Raw genomic sequence first — 19,927 nt, 5'->3', positions numbered from 1 at the left:
AGCAAGAATTTAAATAATCCAGAAAAGTGCTGGTGTGTGTATGTGTGCAGGGGTGTATCTCGATTTCTCTAGTTAAATACATCTTTTGCAGTGCCCACTGTGTCCCCGACAGCTTGCTGTTTCCCTGGCAGGTGTGGATTTTGCATCCATCCTCCTGCTGTCCCTCTTGCCCCATCAGCACCACTTGCAGGTGCCCAGCATTCAAAAGTGGTAGATGCCGACTGCATATCCATCCAGCTGGTTGTGTTACTGCAGAGACCTGTAAGCTTCTGGTTACAGTAACTGTAGATGACTTTGCTCACTGTCTCATCTGTGTTTTCCATTTTGAGCAGCACTGAAAGATGTTCAAGCCATCTCGAGTTCTTCTGGAGAGCTCAGCTATATTATGTTTCTCACACGTAATTTTCTACTCAGTTGTTATCTCTTCAAATGATGATGGAGATCTCCTGTGAGCCGTTCAGGGTCCGTTAACTAAAATAAAGTTGTAGGCTTTTCTGTAGTACAAAATCATTTCTATAAAAGCATGTAACTTCCTGACTCTTAACGTGTGTGAGCCAAGTTAAATGGGAGTTGCACCTGCACCGGTTTGAATATGGCTTGTGGTATTTACACCGAGCTGTTACCGAGCTTACACACAGAACAGTCCACTGCACATCCTTCACATTTGAAAGGTGTATTTATTTTTCCACCTGCACAGAGAAGCCTGTGCATGTTTCACAGCTTTGTTTGCTCTTTACACAGTGATTACCTCTTACTCCACTTAGGTTTGCTCACTTCAGTTGAAATGAGGCAAGTAGCTGCATTGATTGAAATAAACAGCATGCAGCGTCAACATGCGTGTTGTAGCTTGTCCCTTGTGTCGTGGCACTTAAGATTGACCATCTGCAGGATCTAGTAAACTCTGCCTTAACACCCAGTCCTGTAATTCTGTTTTGTTGCCTAAGGCAACAAAGCGAGACCCCCACCTGGGTAAGAAAACAGTTTCCAAAGCTGAGTGCCCAGATATCAAACATGTAACCGTACTTGCTCAGAGGCTGCCTTCCACTCTGACTTGCACAACAGCCTTCTGCAGAAACTGTCTGATCGGTTTTGCGCTGTTTGATTTCAAGAACATTACTGCTGACTTGGAGCACTCAAAGGGAGATGACAGTCTTGGTAAAGTTTAAAGAACCAGGTTGATCCATGATTTAATTAAGTAAAAGTATACTGCTAAGACCAAAGACACCGCTGTCTGTCCTCTGCACTGTGACCTGCTTCATGTGTTTTGCAGCTCAAATACCTGCAAGAGGAGTATTTGTTTAAAGTGAAGACACTTTAAAACCTCACTTTTTTTCATTTGCTGAGAGCCAGCCTTAAGTAATCAGATGGTGCTGTGTGTCTAGACATTTTAAAAATAGCTGTCTTTTTTGGCATATTTAAGTTCAGGAACTGCTTTCATTATTAATTCCTTGCTAATCTTTCACTGATGCTGCTCAAGCCAGTACTTAGCGTGCCTATCACTGCATGACTCTGTTAAGCAGGAATGTGATATGGCTCAAAGAAACACGAACTGTACTACCCATACAGCGTTAAACATGCTAGTTATATACAGTTTGTTATGGTTTGTTTATTTTTTTTGGAACTCCTGGATTCATGCCAATGCAAGAGAGGGTATGTATCCCTCCAGTCTATTTGGCATAACCTAAAAAATACCAGAAATTAGCAGAACTAAAATGCATTGGTTTTATTAAAAATAGTCAGTACACCAGATATGTCTACAAGTTCAGATTCCTTCTCCTTCTTGAGTCTGTCTCCATGCTTGCAGTTGTGTCTGGGGCATCTTTTCCCCCAGAGCCTGGGCTCACCTTCCCTGACCTCAGAGGGTAAGGGTGCATTTTGGGATTGCCCTTAGCTGTACTAACTCTGGGCTATGCCTGAGGCTCAGTCCCTCTTACACTCCCTCTCCTGAGCATTCCTGTGGGTGAGGAGGATGCCTCTGTAGTCATGATTTTTATTTTGTGCTGATAACATAAATATGCTGATAATGCACCTAAAATGTTTCACGTATTTTGGTTATACAGTAAACCAAAATAAATAGCAGAGGACAGTGGCAACTAATTTTATCTTCTCAGGAAAGACCACTGCTCTGATGTATATCACTTAAGAAATACTAGTATATAGAAATGCTGGTATGATAGCAATTTTACACGTGTTGTAAGAAATTGCAGTGAATAAAATGCATTGTAAGGTAAGCTGCGAAGAAATTGCTTTAATCCATGACCCTTACATACAAGGATCTCCTTACAAGATTCTTTCCTCCCAAATACGTAGAAATAGAGCAAATGCAGCTTAGCTATGAGCAGAACTGTTAAATGCAAGAAAAAACCTGAGTGCTGTCTCTGTAATTTATTTCCCCTGTAAAACACTGTAGAGCCCTGGAATGAGGATCCTGCCAGCATTACAGCTTTACCAGGTGACCTTCAAATGACAGCCTGAGAGGCTCACTATTACCAGTCCTGGTGTTATTTTACCATTAACTGTTAAAAAGTTGACAGTTTTACTGCAGCTGTTAAAAGTTCTTCTTCCCTAAATTCAATTTAATTGAGATCACTGTCAAAATACCACATGAAGCTACAGACGGTCACAGACCCGGGTGGTTTAGGTGTGTTAGCTAGAGTATTAACTCTGCATTTCTCAGAAGAAAGGAAGCCATCGGCAGCAGTGTTGGCGTTCCCGTCGCTGATCTCTTTGACCTCGCCTTGCAGCGCATTTAGTTCTGCCAGTACAGCATTTTGTGAGCTCTCTGAATTAACCGATCCAGGCTAAAAAGAAATTTGACAGTTCCCAAGTTTAGCAAGGGAGGAGGTTGGAGGGTGTTAGAAATTGATCTGCTTACTGCTAAAATCCCGTACAGCTGAAAATATGCCTTGAGACAGAAGCGCTTTGCAACCTGCAAAGCTGAGGTTTGGATAGACAGCCAGAGCTGCCCTCAAATCATGGCTGGCTATGAGAAGAGTGAGCAGTGCAGGAAAACTGCTTACCAGTCTCAGACCAGAAAATGACAATATTCATCTTTTATTTAAGAAGAAACGTGTATTCTAAGTGTAATGTTTTAATATTTTCCAAAGCAAAGTAGTATGTCAGCAAATCACATTCTTCTGTTGCATAACTTAACTATGAATTACTAACTTCTTCCACAAATGATGAGGTGAGTGATACAATGGGATATATAGTGTTCCAACATGTGTTTAAATAGCAAAGGAGGGTGTAAAGGGTATAGATAAATAAAGAAGCAAACCAGGCAGCAGTAATCACTGAGTTTGACTAAAGGATGTAGTGTTAGGAGATTTCTTAGAAGAAAACTCTGTGCTGGTAGAGGAGGAAAAAACATTTCACAACCATGCCAGTAAGAGAGAATAAATTAAAAAATAAATAAAATGACTTTAGTATTAATAAGTTCTGGACCAGACTTTTGAGCAGAAGGTAGTTGCGTGATGAAAGTTTATGATAAATTTACCGTGCTGTTTTGTATCTTATTCTAGAGATGTCAGCTCTATGTATATTGGACAGATCTATAAATATGCATGGCGGAAAAGCAGCCTGTGCTTTGCATCGATTACTCTTAACACCTGCAACGCCTGCACTTTTTTTTTTTAATTTCCTGTGCTATTTTCACAATATTTTTTTTCCACTAAGGTGTGAGTTAAGATTAGAGATGAGGTACGAAATTTCACTGCTGAAAATATGTTTCTCTTGAGGGGACTCAGTTTATGGTGGTGTATGACCAGCTGTTTGTTATCAGCACTTGTCACGCTGATCATCTAAAGACATTGCAGGGTGTCCCTTAGCCTTCTTGGGTAGCGCAGAAGCCGGCTTTGAAAGTGGCTTTGGATCCTTCCCCGTTCGGTGGTGAATAGCCGCTCTGCGGACTGCGTGCCGAGCAGCTCTGAGGAAGCACCAGAACCTGGTCACTAGCGGTCAGGTACCCGTCCTCTGCTGAGCAGATGAGTAGGGAAAAACGCCGTACCATGGTCTCGCAGGTTTGAGAGCAGATAGGCGAGACTATCCAGATAGGCGTAAATGAAGGTGGTTTAAAGAGAGTGCACGGAGAGAGTCTCTGAAGAATTCCCAGCTGCAGGTACCTGACCGGCTGGGTGTCCTGCAGCAGCCTTGCTGAAGCAGAAACACTGCTGCTAACGCAACCGCACGCTGCGTCCGCTGAAGGGGAAATGGGTTTAGCGGCATCGTCACACTGGAAGTGTGTTCACAGTTGGGGTGAGGGAAGCATGCGTGAGTCCTTGGGTCCAAAACCAATGCAAAGCACCGCTGCGTTACCTGACATCTGGCTTCAGTTCTGTCGCAGAGCAAAACACGTAATTCATTAAAGGAGGCTTGTGCCTGTGAGCATGGTAGGGCTCGCGCAACATCTAGGGAACCTTGCTGAAAGGATGCAGTGAGTTCTGAGAGGTTTGGCTTTTGATCACCTTATGAACCCACTTGTGTAATTTTCTTTTGCAATCACATGCTCAGATTCTGACTTACTGAATTTTAAGGGATTAGTGTGATGAGAACTGTTTAACATCTCTTTCTTTTCATCTGTAACATTGTAATGAACCAAACTTTGTTGTTGTGATCAGGAAATGTTTGATGTAATTTTGGATGAAAATCAGCTTGAAGATGCTTGCGAACACTTGGCAGAATATCTTGAGGCATACTGGCGTGCTACTCACACCACCAGTAGCACACCCATGACTCCTCTCCTTGGGCGAAATTTAGGATCCACTGCACTTTCACCATATCCTGCTGCAATCTCTGGATTACAGGTATGAAAACACATTTCAGCCCCAAACACCAGTGCAGATCAGGTGGGTTTTTTAAATCTATGGGAAAATAGTGTAATATGTTTTATGTAGCCTAACGGAGATTTGCTTCATTCGTTGTTACTCGCTGTTTGGCCACTGCCAGCAGGGAGGAGGCAAGCTAAGGCCCATAATCAAATGGAGGAGTTAGTCAGCTGAGTGCTGAAGCACTGTGACTGCTCTTGCTTTAATGGGAAATGAAATGGCCATAAATTTTCTGGCAAGGAGTGAGTACCTGAGGAAGAGTTAAATGACATTGTCAAGTGGTATTACAGCCATATTAGAAAACGGCCTTTTTTAAATTTGCAAAAAAAGTCATTGCAAATGAGACCCTGTCAGATTGAGAGGCAGCGTGTGCAGCATGTCACAGCAGCTGAGCCAACAGCTACTGTATTTAAGAATGCAGAGCAGTGTCTGTAATGATCCCTTTTATTTCTACCCTCATAACTTCACAAAACATTCACTTTTGGGTGAAAAACTTCCATACTTGTCTCTTGTATCAGCAAAATGCCTTCACCTTTTTGAGTGTGAATGAAATATTTTTTTTTACCCATTGAAAAAAATTCTGACCATTTTTTTCCACAGGGATAGCTCAAAAACGGCTGAACTTTGAAACTTCAAACGTGGCATGTAAATAGTCCTTAATGAGAAGTACGTGCTTTACTAAGTTCGAAAACAGAAAATGTTTTTTTGATTAACAGTTACGAATGCTTGAGAAGATCAGGATTGCAGTGAACTGCAGTCTGAAAGCTTTGGAAGGAGTTCTGTGTGTGTGTGTGTGTGTGTGACTTTCTAGGAGTGTGCACTTTCTAATGTGTGTCGAAAGTAGAACTGAGCAAATTACATTTAATCAGTACTTCACCTGACATTTAACCTCTATTCTGCTTGTAGAGTATCTGGAAGCAGGTAACAATTGTGAAGGAAATGATGCATTGTTCAGTGTTTTCAATTAACATAAAGCTGTTTTTTCCGTGAGTGAATTGCACTTCACTGAAGGTGCATGATACTCGATACTCACATTCCTAATGCTGTGCTTGATTTTATTAGGATCAGTAAGTCACCGTTTCCTGACTGGCTGAATGCACAAGCACTGTTCTGTTACTAATAACATGCACATGTGAACTGTTGTTTCCATTTTCACTTGCCTTAAAATTTCAGTTCTCCATCCCTTCATGACAATAAAATGCCATCTGCAGAACTTTCATCTCTTCAGTTTCATTTTGAAAACTGGGTGTATCCACAGAATTTTTTTCAGGCATTTATTTCTCTCTGATCAATGGACACCAGCAGTAACTGTGAAATGTTGCTCCATTTACTTAGGGAAAACTCACACTGAAGATGAAAATCACCCCTGTGCAGTGGGCTGGCTGAAGGTATGCATCACTTAATCCCCACTTCACCCTAATTGTGAAGGCTTAGGTGGGACTTGAATGGTGCTAGTTCTCTGCAGAGGGGTAAATTTCTCCCTGAGCGAATGATGCCCAGCTAGAGGCTGCAAGATCTGGCTTTCAGTGCCGCTTACGTGTTCGGGCCCGTTTACAGGGTTCCGATGTTTTACGTGGTTATCTCGCAGTAAAGACTTCCATCGTCTGAAGTGCTTATCCACCTAGAGGTTTTAGACTAATTCAAGGCCTCAGAAGGATTTGCATCAATTTTAACCGTAATGATGTGGTATGGTAATTATAAAGCACTCACGCAAATCCTAGGAATTAATCTAGCTTAGGTGCTTATGATATGTTAAGAATTTATACTACTTATGACCTTGTGACTCCTTTTCGCCTGATACCATGGGAAACCGAATACCCAAAGCCCAGAGCCTCGTGTAACAGCCACACCTGAGTACGATACAGATTTGCTGGGACGATCTGTACACGCTTCACCTAATCAGGACTTAGGAGTATCCCTTTTTCACTTGGTTGTGGCTTGGACTTTACCGAGAATTGAAGCTCCCAATGTAACTTAAGTCTTTGGACTTCCTGAAGGTCATCAGGCTGAAGTTAAATGGCATAGATGCAGAAGAGTCACAGTAAAAGGGAGGGTGTATGCCGCAGCACGCTCTGACTGTGTCCCATGGCACTGTGTGGTGTGTCTGCCAAAGCCAGTGACTGCCTGGTCCGTGGTCGTGACCTTGCTCGGAAGGGGAAGATGTCGGTGTTGAGCTGGGTATGCTTGCAGTCCTCAGCAGGAAGGGTAAATTCTGTCATTGCTATCTCCTAGGGGCCGTTCGTTTGCCTTTGTGTCTAATCCCTTGTTAGCTCTAAACCTGCATAGTTTAGTCTAATTTCAGCAAATGGACTTAATTCCTGTAGTTCCAAGTTTTGGGGATATGTGTTTCTTAGGCTCCAGGGGATTTGCATTTTAAGTCCATTACTGCAGAAAACGTAACGCAGCTTAGCATTCCAGTTGCACTGCAGGATCAAAAGTTATTTGACCAGCATGTAACCACACCAGCTCTGTCCCACGCTTCCACCTCTGAGGAGGTAAACAGCAGGATCAGAATGACTGCACAATCGAGGCAGGGAAACGGGAAGGTTTCTAGAAAGGAGCAGGCTGCAGCCAGAGAGGTAAATTACTACAGTGAAGACAGAGGCTCCGAGCACAGAAAGTTAAAAGTTGCAGTTGATGAGGTGATCATATACCAAAATCACATGCCTAGGTTGTATAAATATGAGGAGTACCATTTGTGAAGAAAATACGTGGACTTTGACATAGAATCACTACTAAAACATGGTTTGCTATAAGGAAGACGTGGGGATAATGTGGCAGAAGTTGCCTTCTGGTAGCCGAGCATGTGAATTTGCAGAAGGGCACCTTTCCTGTACCAGCTCCTTACGTGGGAATTCTCAGTACCCTTGGGAGCACCAACGGCAGAAGGAGCTGCAGCCTTGTACCTGCTCTGCTGTAAACGTACCCCATCGGCACAGTCCTGCCCCGTGCGGACGAGCCTTTTGTGATAAATGATGCAGCTAAACAGTTGCCGTACAGAGAGGGCGTAGCCGTAGAGGGGAGGTTTTACAGCACAGAGAGCATCGGCCACATCTCAGGACAGAGAGGAGCAGACGGTGCAGGGAATCCCAGGCTGCGAGGGCGCAGCCATCGCGGCAGCCTTCTCTTGGCAGGTCCAGGATCAGGAGAACGACACTGGGTGTGTAATCTAGAGAAAGCAGTGACTGAGCTTGTTCTGAGAGAAGGCTATACTCTTGAGAGGTTTAAATGGGATGACAGCAAACAAAATATTTTTTTTAGGCTGTTTCTTCATTGGGCCAGTTTGCTGGCAAAAACCGTGAACTAATTTTGTTCATGTGACAAATGTAGCACATTATGGGGATGTGAGGATAGCAAAGGCTAAACCTTTGAATTAATAAATTATCTTAAAAAAGGACTTTCTGTCAACATATTTAAAATATTTATGCTTTAGTTGAAAGAATTTGTTAACATCTAATCATTTCAGCCATCCCTTAGTTGCCCGGTTAGCAGTCCATCATTTGGTCATACGAAGGTTTTTAAATAGGGCTCAGAGCTGCACCTATTAAAAAAACCCAACCAAACAAACAAAAACCCCACAACAAACATCCTCAGATGTTTTCTAAAGCCTCGTAAATCAATGCTCAAAATTTTCTAAGAATAGAAGCATGAATGTTATGTTCATGATCAGAGAAAAGTGATAAATGCTGACTACATCAGCTCACTTTTCATGCTAAATGGCCTGTAATATTTGACAAGGTGAATTCCGCAAGGCACACACTGTAATACGGCGTTTGGTCTGCTTTCAGCTCTAGGAACCAGGCTGTCCTTGTAACCCATTCCTGTAGCATACAGACTTTAATGTAAAAGGAATAGCAGAAAAGTGGATGGATACTGACAGACCTCAGAATAAGTCTCAAAACAAGCTAAAAATTGTAAAATACTTTGTCTGTATTAATGCATGGATTCTTTGGCACTCGCAGAGCCAGCGTATGAGGCACAGCAGCCATTCTGCAGAGAACTCTCCAATTGAGCGACGAAGTCTAATGACCTCAGATGAAAATTACCACAATGAAAGGGCTCGGAAGAGCAGGAACCGCTTGTCTTCCAGTTCCCAACACAGCCGAGATCACTATCCTCTAGTGGAAGAAGAATACTCTGACTCATACCAGGACACTTACAAACCCCATAGGAACCGAGGATCCCCTGGAGGATATAGCCATGATTCACGACATAGGCTTTGAGTTCAAGAACCTGGGGAAAAATAGTATTCATCAGTTGATAACTTGCCATAACGTAGCTAGGAAAAAAAAAAAAATCATCTTAATTTGGCAGATGTAACGCGGTTATACTGAAGTTGCACTCTGCTCTCATTTGATGTTAAGTAGGGGGCAAAAAAAAGTTACCATGCCCTTACATTTATGCCCAATCATATAGATTGTTTTTTGGATATATTTTTTTTTTTAGTACAGCATTTGCCATTTATAGCCATACTTTTTCTTGTCGTTAGATATTAGACACATCCATTTGTAATTTAGGGTACTTATCAAGGCACTTATAAAATAATTTCCGGTGCTGGAAATTCCAAATGACCAGTTCCAGTTGGAACCAATTTATAAACCAATTCCTGTTGGAATTCGGGTGAATTGACTGGAAAGTCGACTTGAGCATGTTGCAATCAGTTGAAAAAAAAAAAAAAAAAGAAAAACAACAAATGAAAAATCTGAAAATTACAATCCACTAGAAGCCAGAAAGTCAGCTACAGTATTTGTTTGCTGGAAGCTCAATTTACATTTCAAGTTAGAATAAAAGGATTTATTCTAACTACTTATTTCCAGAATGGCTTTTTCAGACAAACCAAATGTAAACTATTGAGAGTGCCAAATATCACAAATTATTGCAGCAGTTACAGAATCCTTTCCAGTTTGAAATTATTTTTAGACTTGGCATGAATGTTGCAGCAAAATGATTTCTTTCGTTTAGCCAGTACTGACATTTTTGTTGCGGTCAGCAATGATGAACTATGGCAGGATAAGGGGAAACAGAAACAGGGAAATTAACAAACTTAAGGATAGTTTGTGTGGTTAGAGGTTGAGAATTGTCGTCTTTTTTTAAATTTTTATTTCTTGTTTACCTAAATACAGCTAGTAGTCCCAAAATGGAACATGAGTGTATAGATACGTTGTATTTTTTCTCCCATTTTTAGTATTCTGCATTTTTAAATGGAAAACAATACACTCTTCTTACCCAGTGTGTAGAGCACCTACATTCCAGTACATCTGAGTACCTACCTGTATGTTACATCCTTCAAAATCCATCTTTGAATGTCTGAAAATTCCAGCATCGCACAAGAACTCTCCAGAAGATCAGTTTAAATTTCACTGATCTGAGGGAAGGGAGTGGAGTTAAATATTCATAAATGATGAACATTTAAAATAACGTATTGGTCAGAATTAGCTTGCAATAAAACTGGAGTATTGGAAAAAAATTGCTCACAGTAAAGTTGTAGAGCTGATGTTGTTGATTCAAAGAACTACGATAAATATTGGAAGATACTGCTGCCTTACTTCCTAACAATCACTTCAGTTTCTTTGAATAGATAAATTTATGTGATCAGACCTTATGTCTTACATGATTGGTGAAGCCTTAGATCCAGTATGATTGAAAAAATTTACCATAATTGACCATTTTGTACAACCCACTGATATCTTGAAGCAGACTCCTGAAATTCCCCACTGCGTGCATTTTCTAAAACTGACAGAACTACGCTGAACGTGCATTTTTTTTTTAATGCAGGTTCATGTCAAAACCATGTTTTTCAAAAATGAGGATCATTAACTTTTCTATTTGCTTATTTTCTTCCCAAAGCCTGCTAAACATAGGCTTTAAAAGCATGTAGCACTAAATGAATTTCCTGAATATTACAGTTTCTTCTACTTTCTGGACCAGTTAGCAAAGATCACTGGTATTTTCCACTACCATTGAGTCTGGTTATCTTCTTGACATTAACAATGAGAAAAGTAATTCATCTCATACCTGGTACAGCCAAAAATTTTGTACATCTCTAGCAGCATTAAAAGATTGCAGATGCATGATTAATTTTTGAAACAACTTCACTGGCTAAAAGGCAGCCTTCAGCACCACTAGATGATTGGAATGGGCCATTTACCAAGAAAAAAAGAAGATATCTGCATCCATTGGAGTAACAGAGTTAAGAATGGGTATGACAGACCTGATCCTGTCAGATTTTCTCAGGCTGAATGTCTGCAGATTCCAAAAGAGCGTTTAGGCTGAGAAAGCGCGGCAAGATCTGGTCTGGGAATGGTGGCTTCAGCTGCCTTCTCTTAATATTTTCTGCTATAGCACAGTGGAGCATTCTCCAGTAATTTTTACAAATCTTTGTTACATGTACAGCACACATACCTGCATGAGAAAGAAGGCATTAGGCAAAACATTTTTTTCTATAAGCTTTAATAAGTTTCTTGTTTGTGTGCATTAAAGTATTAATTGCAAAGGATGCACTGAGATGTATAAACCTAGATTAGACAGCTGTTTATCTTTATTCTGTAGTAGCGTTAGGGATCAGATCATTTAACTGCTTGAAGATATTTGCATTTTAATGGCAGATAGCTGCGAAGCACCTACATATATTTTCTAGTAAACAAAGTTACTGCTTTATCATTTCCTAGACAAAAATGTCATTTATTTCGAGAGCCTTTTGGAGCCTTGTTTTTAAGTCTTCCATGTCACGCTAGTAAAGGGAAAGATCTACACAACGCGTATGCACAAATTCCATCACCTGCAACATCTGAAGTGCCAAAACTTTGTTTGTTCTAATAAAAACAAGCTTGTGAGGGAAGTCATGTATTGTCTTGAAAGAACACATCAAGGTCCTTTATTATGTGGGTTTACGTTTACTTTACTACTGTATGTAATCAGTTTACCCTCTCCTCTCCCACGGCCTATTCCATTTTAATATAAGAAACCAGTTAGAAGTGATCCAGCAGGTCTCCTTGCTTGCTGTTTTTTTTATTCTTTGAAGATAGATATATCTTTAAGTACAAATATACTAAACATGCTAATAGATCATTAATTTATTCTAGATACAAGCTATGGGAACGCTTTATTTTACAAAGTAAATTATTTTTAGGAAACACGGTAATCCGTAAAAGCTGCAATGTTGATCAGGACATGTTAACTCATAGTATTTGTATTAGAACTTCAGCAATGCTAGCCAGCTGTATTGTGATTTATTATGCAATGGCGCTATATAAAATTGTGAAGTTCATGTATTCCTGAATGAATACGAGTAAGACTAATTTTCCAGTCCTTGTACCATTTCTTCTGGTTATTAAAATATTATTAAAGATCAGAGTTCTGTTCCTAAGCTCTGGCTTATACAGAGGATTTTAGAAATGTTTATACATGGATTTTTTTTCCGGAGGTTTTTGTTGTTGTTACCCAATTTTTCATTAGGCCACTTTTGATTAGTGACGATTTAGCCAATAAAGGTGATAACAACGGTCTCAATATCTAAAGACAATATATGTCAGTGCATTCATATGTTTGTGGATGAATTAACAAAGCATTTTAAAAATCTTGAAGCCACTTCAAAGACAATTAATTGTTAAACCGTTAAGTTAAAATACTTGCTTTTTGGCAAGCTGCGTGTAACAGATGCGCAGCTTCTTTTACTAGTTCCGTAGATTAACACTGATCCCATGGGATGTGCACCTCACAACAGCTGACGTTTTCTAACTGGATGTATTACAAAATTAAGTTTAAAGAAATGCAACTAAAGCTGTTCTATATCAAATTGTAGTTTATAAACAGTGGCCAAATTAGATGATCGTTTTCTGAACAGGTCGGTCTGACAAAGATCAGTTCTGCTTGAGAACTGGTAGTGCGGAGTGGCCCAGCACCCAGATTATCCTGAGGAATCGTCTTGCCATGGAGATCGGGGGGACCGTGATTTTGTGCTTGATAAGCAAGAGCAATTTCTGAAGCAAGTGCTGCTACCTCTTGCTGATCACGCCGTTTCTCAGCTGCTGGGCGCTCGGCCTGCTGCTGGCACCACGCGGTTCTGACCTGACGGAGGGACCCAGGTGAATGAAGCGTGCCGGGGGCTGGGGCGGCTCCACGCGCCGCGGATGGTACCGCGTTAGAGCTGGGTGTGCTGCAAGGAGGAGAGAAACGGTTTCTGGGGTTTCCCCAGGTGTGAAAGCTGCTTCTGAAGTTGGTATTGGGGGGTTAACCTTTTGTACTCCTGGCTTTTCAAGTGACTGTTAATACATACTTAAGAGTGAAAAAGGAGGAAAGGTGGCAGTAGGCAAGGGGGTGGTCGTTCCTCTGGATGTGCCCAGGCTGTAACTTCGAGCTGCCTTTGACTGCAAATCTTCCGAATTCAGTTTGGTCTCAATACCATACTCTGGAACATGCCAGAATCTCCTATCTTTACTGACATTGCCAGTCTCAAAATAATATTGCTAATACTGCTACTTTATAGCAGGGTGGTTTCAGTAAGTTAGGGCTTTCATTAGTCATTTTTTCTTTAAGAACGTATTAAATGTGTCCTCTGCTGTACTTTGTTTTACAAGTTCAGTGCTTCTGAAGCCTGTCCCTGATTCCATGCTCATCTTTTTTTTTCTTTTTGAAGAAAATTATTGGAGACCACAAACTAAATAATCAGATGCATACTTTGTAAGGTTCCATATATACAAATGTGGTTTCACTCCTAAAAAAGTGTATTTTAAAATTGAGTTATAGTACCCCAGTTGGTATTAATACAAGTTTGTATAGGTGGGATTCGGCTACCATGTTATTTTGTTGCAGTTACCGCTCATTCCTTCCAGTAGTAGTTCTACAAAGAGTAACAAGACCACAAGATACTGTAATGTCGCCAGTTTTAACTCTGGGGAAATTAAGTACCCACTGTCTTTAAAATTATGCCAAAAGATAATATATTATTTGAAGAGTACTCATTCAAATAAGTTTTGTTAGATTGTTATTCGAGTCCAGTTTATTTTATATAGAAAAATAAAGGTATGTCTTATTAAAATATCCCTTTATTTTTTAATGTGTAAAGTATATGTAAGGAATTAACTTGGACAAAGAGCTGAAAATGCTACTTAGTATTGAAATTTGTGTTGAGATCTTTTCTATTATTTGTGGAATCCATTTAAGAAGTCAAGAGAAATATTGTAAGTGAATCAATATAGAGAATTCTAGGAGAAGGTAGAAATCATTTTAAAATGTTAGTAAGAGTGTGTCATTCCTCTATTCCTTTGAAAGTGGTGAAACTGGGAGGAGCATGGGGCTTGGGCTTGGTGACGTTCAGTAGATCTGCCTTTTCCCCTCCCATTTCTTGGCAATGAGTTACTCTCTGGACTAGATCCTACAAACACCTTCCTACTGGACACAGTGTTTCCTACTGTCCTCTCCAGAGCCAGTATTTGCAAGGTCCGACCATAAACGTCACATTCCGGTTATCATATGCCTTATCAATATTTCCTGAAAAACAAAATGTAATTAAATTTAACACCACCGTCCCCTTTGATATTAATTCTACTCTGTATAAGCAGTAGAAAATCAATATAGTGAGAAAATATATTGTACATACAGGATAATATATTTTGCCAATGGTGTAAAAACAGAGCAAGGAAAAAGAAGCACATTTGTAATAGCACAAATTTACAGTAATTCCACTATTGCATTTGGCATTGTATTTTTGAAAAAGAGGGGTAGATTTTTTGATCCAGCATCAGTGGATTTATTGCAGTTTTGATCAGTTTAACTTGCTCTCTAATACTTCAGCGGTTTATTTCGAAGCCTTGCCTTTTGCCTGTGTGATTGATTTTTCAATAACTTGCATTCCTTCCATATTAATCAATGAAAAAAAAAAAAAAAGAGTACCTTTTAAAATTAGAAAGTCCACTGCATTCATTTCTGCTAATTTCCTCCTCAAAGCTGAAATTACATTAATTAATTCTGATTTTGGCCAGTGTATAGATTTTGGCATATGACTGATGAATATACCGCGAACACACTAGTAGCCCAAGGTCAGGAATGTAATACTCCAGTGAGTTCCTTCTTGGGGCTGCAGAGGTACGTGCTCTCGTGCACGGGACGGGAGCTGGGGCAGAGAAGAATGTTCCAGCCTGAGAGCTGCGGACGAGTCTACCCAAAACTTACACTGATGCTGCTGAGCAGGTAAAACATAAGGGAAAGTAAGGCTAAGGGATGCAGCTATAGGCCCAAGGTGTATTTACGTTTGAAACACGCCCGATTCCTTGCTCATGCCGAGAGACAGAAAGCAAGCGATGTTGTACCGGAACAGCAGAGGAAGAGATTCGAGCAAAATGCAAATTGTGTGCATGCATGAGAAATAGAGGGGTGAAGAACGAAGATGAAAACAGTCATTCAAACTGCAGTTTGTGGACCTTGGGCTTCTCAGATCCCAGAAAATCGCCAGACGCTCACCCAGACTGGTTCCCAGTGATAGCTTGATGGCGTGACCTCCAGCCTCACTGGGAGCCAGTTCAGAGTCACACTGGTAAAGACATTACTGCCTTTGCTAAAGAAAAAAAGAAAATACCCACAAATTCGTGTTCTCTGCTGATTTTCCCCTTTCTGTTTTTACTTCTATAGATACTGTATGTGTAGCATTCTACAAGGCATGCTGGGTAAAATATACTATGCAAATGTGTACAGTGTTGCATGCTTTGCTCTCCCTCTGCTTTTAGTGGCTTTCAAAGGAAAAAAAAAAAAAAAAAGTGGTGGTATTTTTGTGATCAGAAACATTTAAAAAAGAAAATGCAGACTGCATGCTGATAGTATCCTCATTTCTATGGATTTGTTTTATGGAATTTAGATGTACAAAAATGAACCGCATTACAATAACTTTTCTACAATAAATGAAAAAAACTACAAACCATTTAAAAGTCTTTTAAGTCTCTTTGTATACTGCACTCAGGATTGGCAAAAAGCTCGGAAGAGTCACTTGATAAAACTGTTCAGAACATTGCGGTGTTTGTATTGTTTGCCAACAGCTTTTGGCAGCGGCTTCACGTGTTAGCATTTTTAGTAAAAATTAATGAGATTCTGAAGAGGGAGATGCATCTGGTCTGTGAAGTAAATGATGTTTATTTTTAAATCTATCTGCTCTTAAATAGCTGCAACTCCGAAGTGCATAAATACATGTAATATCTCACTATTCCATCAAGAAGTAAAATACTTTCAGCCAACTGCTCAGCTGAAGGAGTCTCATGAATGTTAATGGTCTTTGGATCTGGTCCTCAGTAGGATCTCATACTAATGTAAAGTTGGTTCCTAGACAGAAACAAGTATCAGAATGACGTGAGGTATTAAGGATTGAATAATTAAAAAAAAATGAAATACTGATTATAGTATCCTGAGAAGAAGAAAGCAGTGAAAGATGCTGCCTCTAGCAGAGTTCCATGCTACCTTTTCCAAAGAGTGAGTAACAGCAAGCAGCAGCCTGGCAGAGTCACCAGAATCCCCGCAAGTACAGTGCTCCCAGCCTCCGTACGGCAGCAGGGGAGCAAACCAGCTACACGGCAGTGCAGCGTTGTACTGAGCCCCACCAGACTCGGCAGGGTGTTGTGCCGTGGGGCTCCCTGCTATCGCTGCCCTTCTCTTTGGGCTGGTGCTGCTGGAGGGGAGAGCGGTGGTGGCCGTCGGCAGGGCTGTGGCACGTTTCACCCGTTGGGACGTTCCTCTCGCATCTGACTGGGCCTGGCAGTGCCCGCGATGAGCAGCCGCACCGTGGGCTCGCTTCCTCAGCGCTCCTGTCAGGAGCCTGCCTTCGGAGGACAGAAAGACACTTCCCAGGTAAGCTGCATGTTAGGTGTGTATTAACATTGGCTCTTGGATATCTGATGTACACGCAGGGCTTTTAAAATTGTTTAATTGAATTATCTTGTCTAAGTGTTCAAAATCAGATGGAAGCATGCAAGCTTTAATCGAAGCTGTTAATAAAAAGCTTAAGGTCTTTCAAATAAATATAACTGAGCAAAAACGTATTCTTTTGTTTGTTTTCTTATGATCTTGGAAGTTAAAAGTTCGTAAGCCACTTACCTTCTCACTGTGTTCGGATTTCTTCTGTATCGAAGTATTCTCCCCTCCAGCGGTGAAATCCTACCGTCAGGAGATGACGTGCTTCTGCAGCAACAGAAATGCTGAGATGACCCCACTGTCTGCGTTACAGTTGCCTGAAACAAAAAGTATGCGACCCACAAAAGGCTTCTCAAATTTCCAGGAGGAAATTGTATGACTGCATTGATGATAAGCCACGGCAATTCAGGCGCTTTCTCAGAAAGCTTCCAGCAGCGATGGGAAGCCCAGCAGTGAGTGCTGGCCTGTAAAAAAGCAGCAGTGCAATACAGGTGAAACCTGGCTGCCGAGCAGATGTCTTAATAATTCAACTAACAGAGGAAAGCCAGAGAAGAGATCCTAACGCTAGCTTCCTAGCGCTAAAATACACCGTCTATTCATTCATCCTGTAAAGATGTCACTCCGGTTTTGCAGCTGTTTGGTAGAGACAAGTTGGTGGCCATCAGGGGTGTTCCGTGGCAGAACCAAGGGTCGCTGGCTGTACGGTCCAGCATGGCCTGACGTGGCTCCAGCAGGTGCTGGCTGTAGGTTTCTAGAAGCTGCTTCAGTAAGTCACAAGGTTTAACAGAACAAAAAAACCCAACCAACCAAAAACCACCCACAAAACTATATAAAAACCAACCAACCAAAAACCACCCACAAAACTATGCTAGGGGTGGGGTGGGGGGGGTAACCTCAATGCTCTGCTATTTAAAGAATCAAAATAAATGCTTTAATTGAATGTTGCTACCCTCTCATGTGGTTGTGCAGCCTACCTAAGCCTGGAACAAGCCTGCAGGGTTCAGGCTCACTCTGTTAACACCAGCAAAACAGAGAATAGAAATGAATGGTATTCATCTGAAATTCTCAGCTGAGGTATGGCAGAAAGGGAGATAATTGACAGCTAATGAATAATTAATTCCATTGCAGGCTGAATGCTGTGGAACTTGCGGAAAGTGTATCACATGGGAGGACCTGCTTCATTCACCTGCCGGTCACACGCCGTCCCGGTGACGCAGCTCTAACACAGGGGCGGCAGTTCCTGCTGTGTACCTTGATTTCCCTTTTGCCTTCCCCCATCAGCTTCTCCAAAGCTGTGGCGCTCCGCTGGCAGACCGCCCTGCTTGTCTGAAGAGGAGTACAGGAATCTTGGTAACTCCAGCAGCGGAACAGTACAGAAGGGTATTTGTGCGTTGCACAAATATGATACGTCACAGCTATATGATATGATATGATATATCACAGCTATACGATATGATATGATACATCACAGCTATACGATATGATATGATACATCACAGCTGCTTTTCCAAAGTCATGCTGATTGTCATGTCTGAGGTTTAAAAGCAGCAATAAAACTCAAACAGTGGACCAAAACCATAAATGGTCAACAACTTTCATATTAAAAGATTATTTTTTTTTCACAGACTGCCGGTGACAAAGGTTTCACAGACTAGCCAGAAGGTGTCTGGGCTAATTGTGTTTTCCCTGTCATATTAGGTAGCTGATACTGCATCACTATTGTTAAGGCTGGAAAAGTTGTAAAGCATGAATACCACGGACAGTTATACGTTATATCTAGCTCTTTTAAACCTGGATGACAACAGATCCATTACTAGTGCAGTGCATGGTTTATTTTTATCATATGAAAGTTGTGACATGCCAGTTTATTATCTTTTTTTTCTTCAACTGTTAAGGATCATATATTTCCCTTCTAAGCAACAGAAAGCATGAAAGCCTACAGACACACAAACTCAAGAGCTTACTACTGGTCTTGCTACTTTGACTATGGGCCAATATTGCAGCAGAGAAAATAAAAGCAAGAAGCTGCTGTCAGAATAAAAGCTGCTAGAAGAAGCGAAAAACTGAAATAAGAAGCATGTCCTATGGGAAGGGGGCCAGACACCATGTGGAAAGATGAAGGTAGAACTGAGCAAGTAGCTGTGCCAGTGTGCAAAGGAGCAGGGCGAAAACAGAGCCCGTGGTAAGCGCCTACACGGACAGGAAAGAGGGAGGATGTGGGGCGGGTGAGAGGGCATGATGGAATGCGCAGAAAAGCCAGTAGTAACACGTACGGTCGGTGGCAGGAGGTTGCATTGTGTAATGCTGACGGTTTATATTGTGTAATGCTGATGGTTCTCAGGAACATGAGTGTGTCCAGAGGATTTTAAGGACAGAGAGACTTTTCCATCCCAAGTAAGGCATCCCATCCCAAGAGGAGCTTCTCCATCTCCAGAGGGAGGCTCTCCATCCCGTGCGGGGACCGTGGATGCCAAGGCTGGCTCAGCTGCCACCTGGCCAGCTTTCCATGGGGAGGAGCTCACTGGGACGGCTGTGGCAGGGAGCAAAGCCTTTGAACGCCAACCTCTCGGCGAGACGCCTTCTAAACTTCAAATCCAGACGTTCCACCCGTTTCACTCTTTGACACCCTCTCCCCTAAAGTTAAATTTACTTTTTCAGAGAAGCGCAGCCGTGGGTCTTCCTTTCCATGCCTGCCAGCGGTGTTTAAAACCACGACGTGCCCAACACTGGGGAACCCACCCGCGGCTCCCTTGGGATGCCGGACCCCAGTTACAAACCCTGGCGGCGAGAACGCCCTCGGCGGGGGTGAGCCACCGCCGGCGCGGCCTGCCGGCACAACGCGGCCTTAGCGCGGCTGCAGAGGGGCCCGGGGCCGAGGGGGCAGCGCGGGGGCCCGGGGCCGAGGCGGCGGCCGCGCCACAGCTCCGCGGGTCACCGCTGGTGGCGGAATTGAGCGGCATTTTGGCCAGGGCCGGGCCAAACGAGGGCAACCCCCCGTGCCCTGGCTCCGGCCTAACACGGAGCGTCTGAACCTGCTTGCTAACGGCTTAAAAACAAACACACAAAAAAGCCCAAACCCCAAACACTTGAGGTTTTACGCGCGCGGTGGCAGGTTTGAGCGCCCGACCCCCCCGCCGGGCCCCAGCTGCCGCAGAACCCAGAAAACGCCGCGGGCGCGGGGGCGGCCTCAGGCGGGGCCGCGTAATGGCGGC

General features: G+C 42.2%; 1 protein-coding gene and 1 long non-coding RNA gene across 11 annotated transcripts in view; one reads left to right on the top strand and one right to left on the bottom strand.

Moving 5' to 3' along the window:
• Positions 1 to 12,174, top strand: part of CACNB4 (calcium voltage-gated channel auxiliary subunit beta 4) — a 108,916-nt gene extending 96,742 nt beyond the window's left edge. For 4 of the 8 annotated variants that reach the window (XM_056350614.1, XM_056350615.1, XM_056350620.1 and 1 more), the window contains 2 exons: positions 4,617 to 4,802; positions 8,786 to 12,174. In XM_056350614.1, coding sequence (XP_056206589.1) covers positions 4,617 to 4,802; positions 8,786 to 9,046 — 447 coding nt within the window. In that variant the 3' untranslated portion in view covers positions 9,047 to 12,174. Of the gene's footprint in view, positions 1 to 4,616; positions 4,803 to 5,423; positions 6,037 to 6,158; positions 6,212 to 8,785 lie in introns of those variants that run through there. The other 4 variants (XR_008823759.1, XR_008823760.1, XM_056350616.1 and 1 more) reach the window with 4 other exon arrangements.
• On the bottom strand, positions 9,490 to 19,701 carry LOC130154492 (uncharacterized). Of its 3 annotated transcripts, XR_008823763.1 has the most exons (4): positions 18,989 to 19,701; positions 16,899 to 17,179; positions 11,035 to 16,657; positions 9,490 to 10,188 (listed from the first exon to the last, which is right to left on the bottom strand). It is a non-coding gene; the product is annotated as an uncharacterized LOC130154492 (long non-coding RNA). The 3 variants fall into 3 exon arrangements; XR_008823761.1 differs by lacking the exon at positions 18,989 to 19,701 and having other exon boundaries at positions 16,899 to 17,543; XR_008823762.1 differs by lacking the exon at positions 18,989 to 19,701 and having other exon boundaries at positions 11,035 to 16,624; positions 16,899 to 17,543.
• Between the last annotated feature and the right edge of the window lie 226 nt (positions 19,702 to 19,927).

The sequence above is a fragment of the Falco biarmicus genome, chromosome 8 (assembly GCF_023638135.1).
Source record: "Falco biarmicus isolate bFalBia1 chromosome 8, bFalBia1.pri, whole genome shotgun sequence".
In the NCBI taxonomy this organism is placed as follows: domain Eukaryota; kingdom Metazoa; phylum Chordata; class Aves; order Falconiformes; family Falconidae; genus Falco; species Falco biarmicus.
This window is presented reverse-complemented; position numbering and strand designations above follow the sequence as displayed.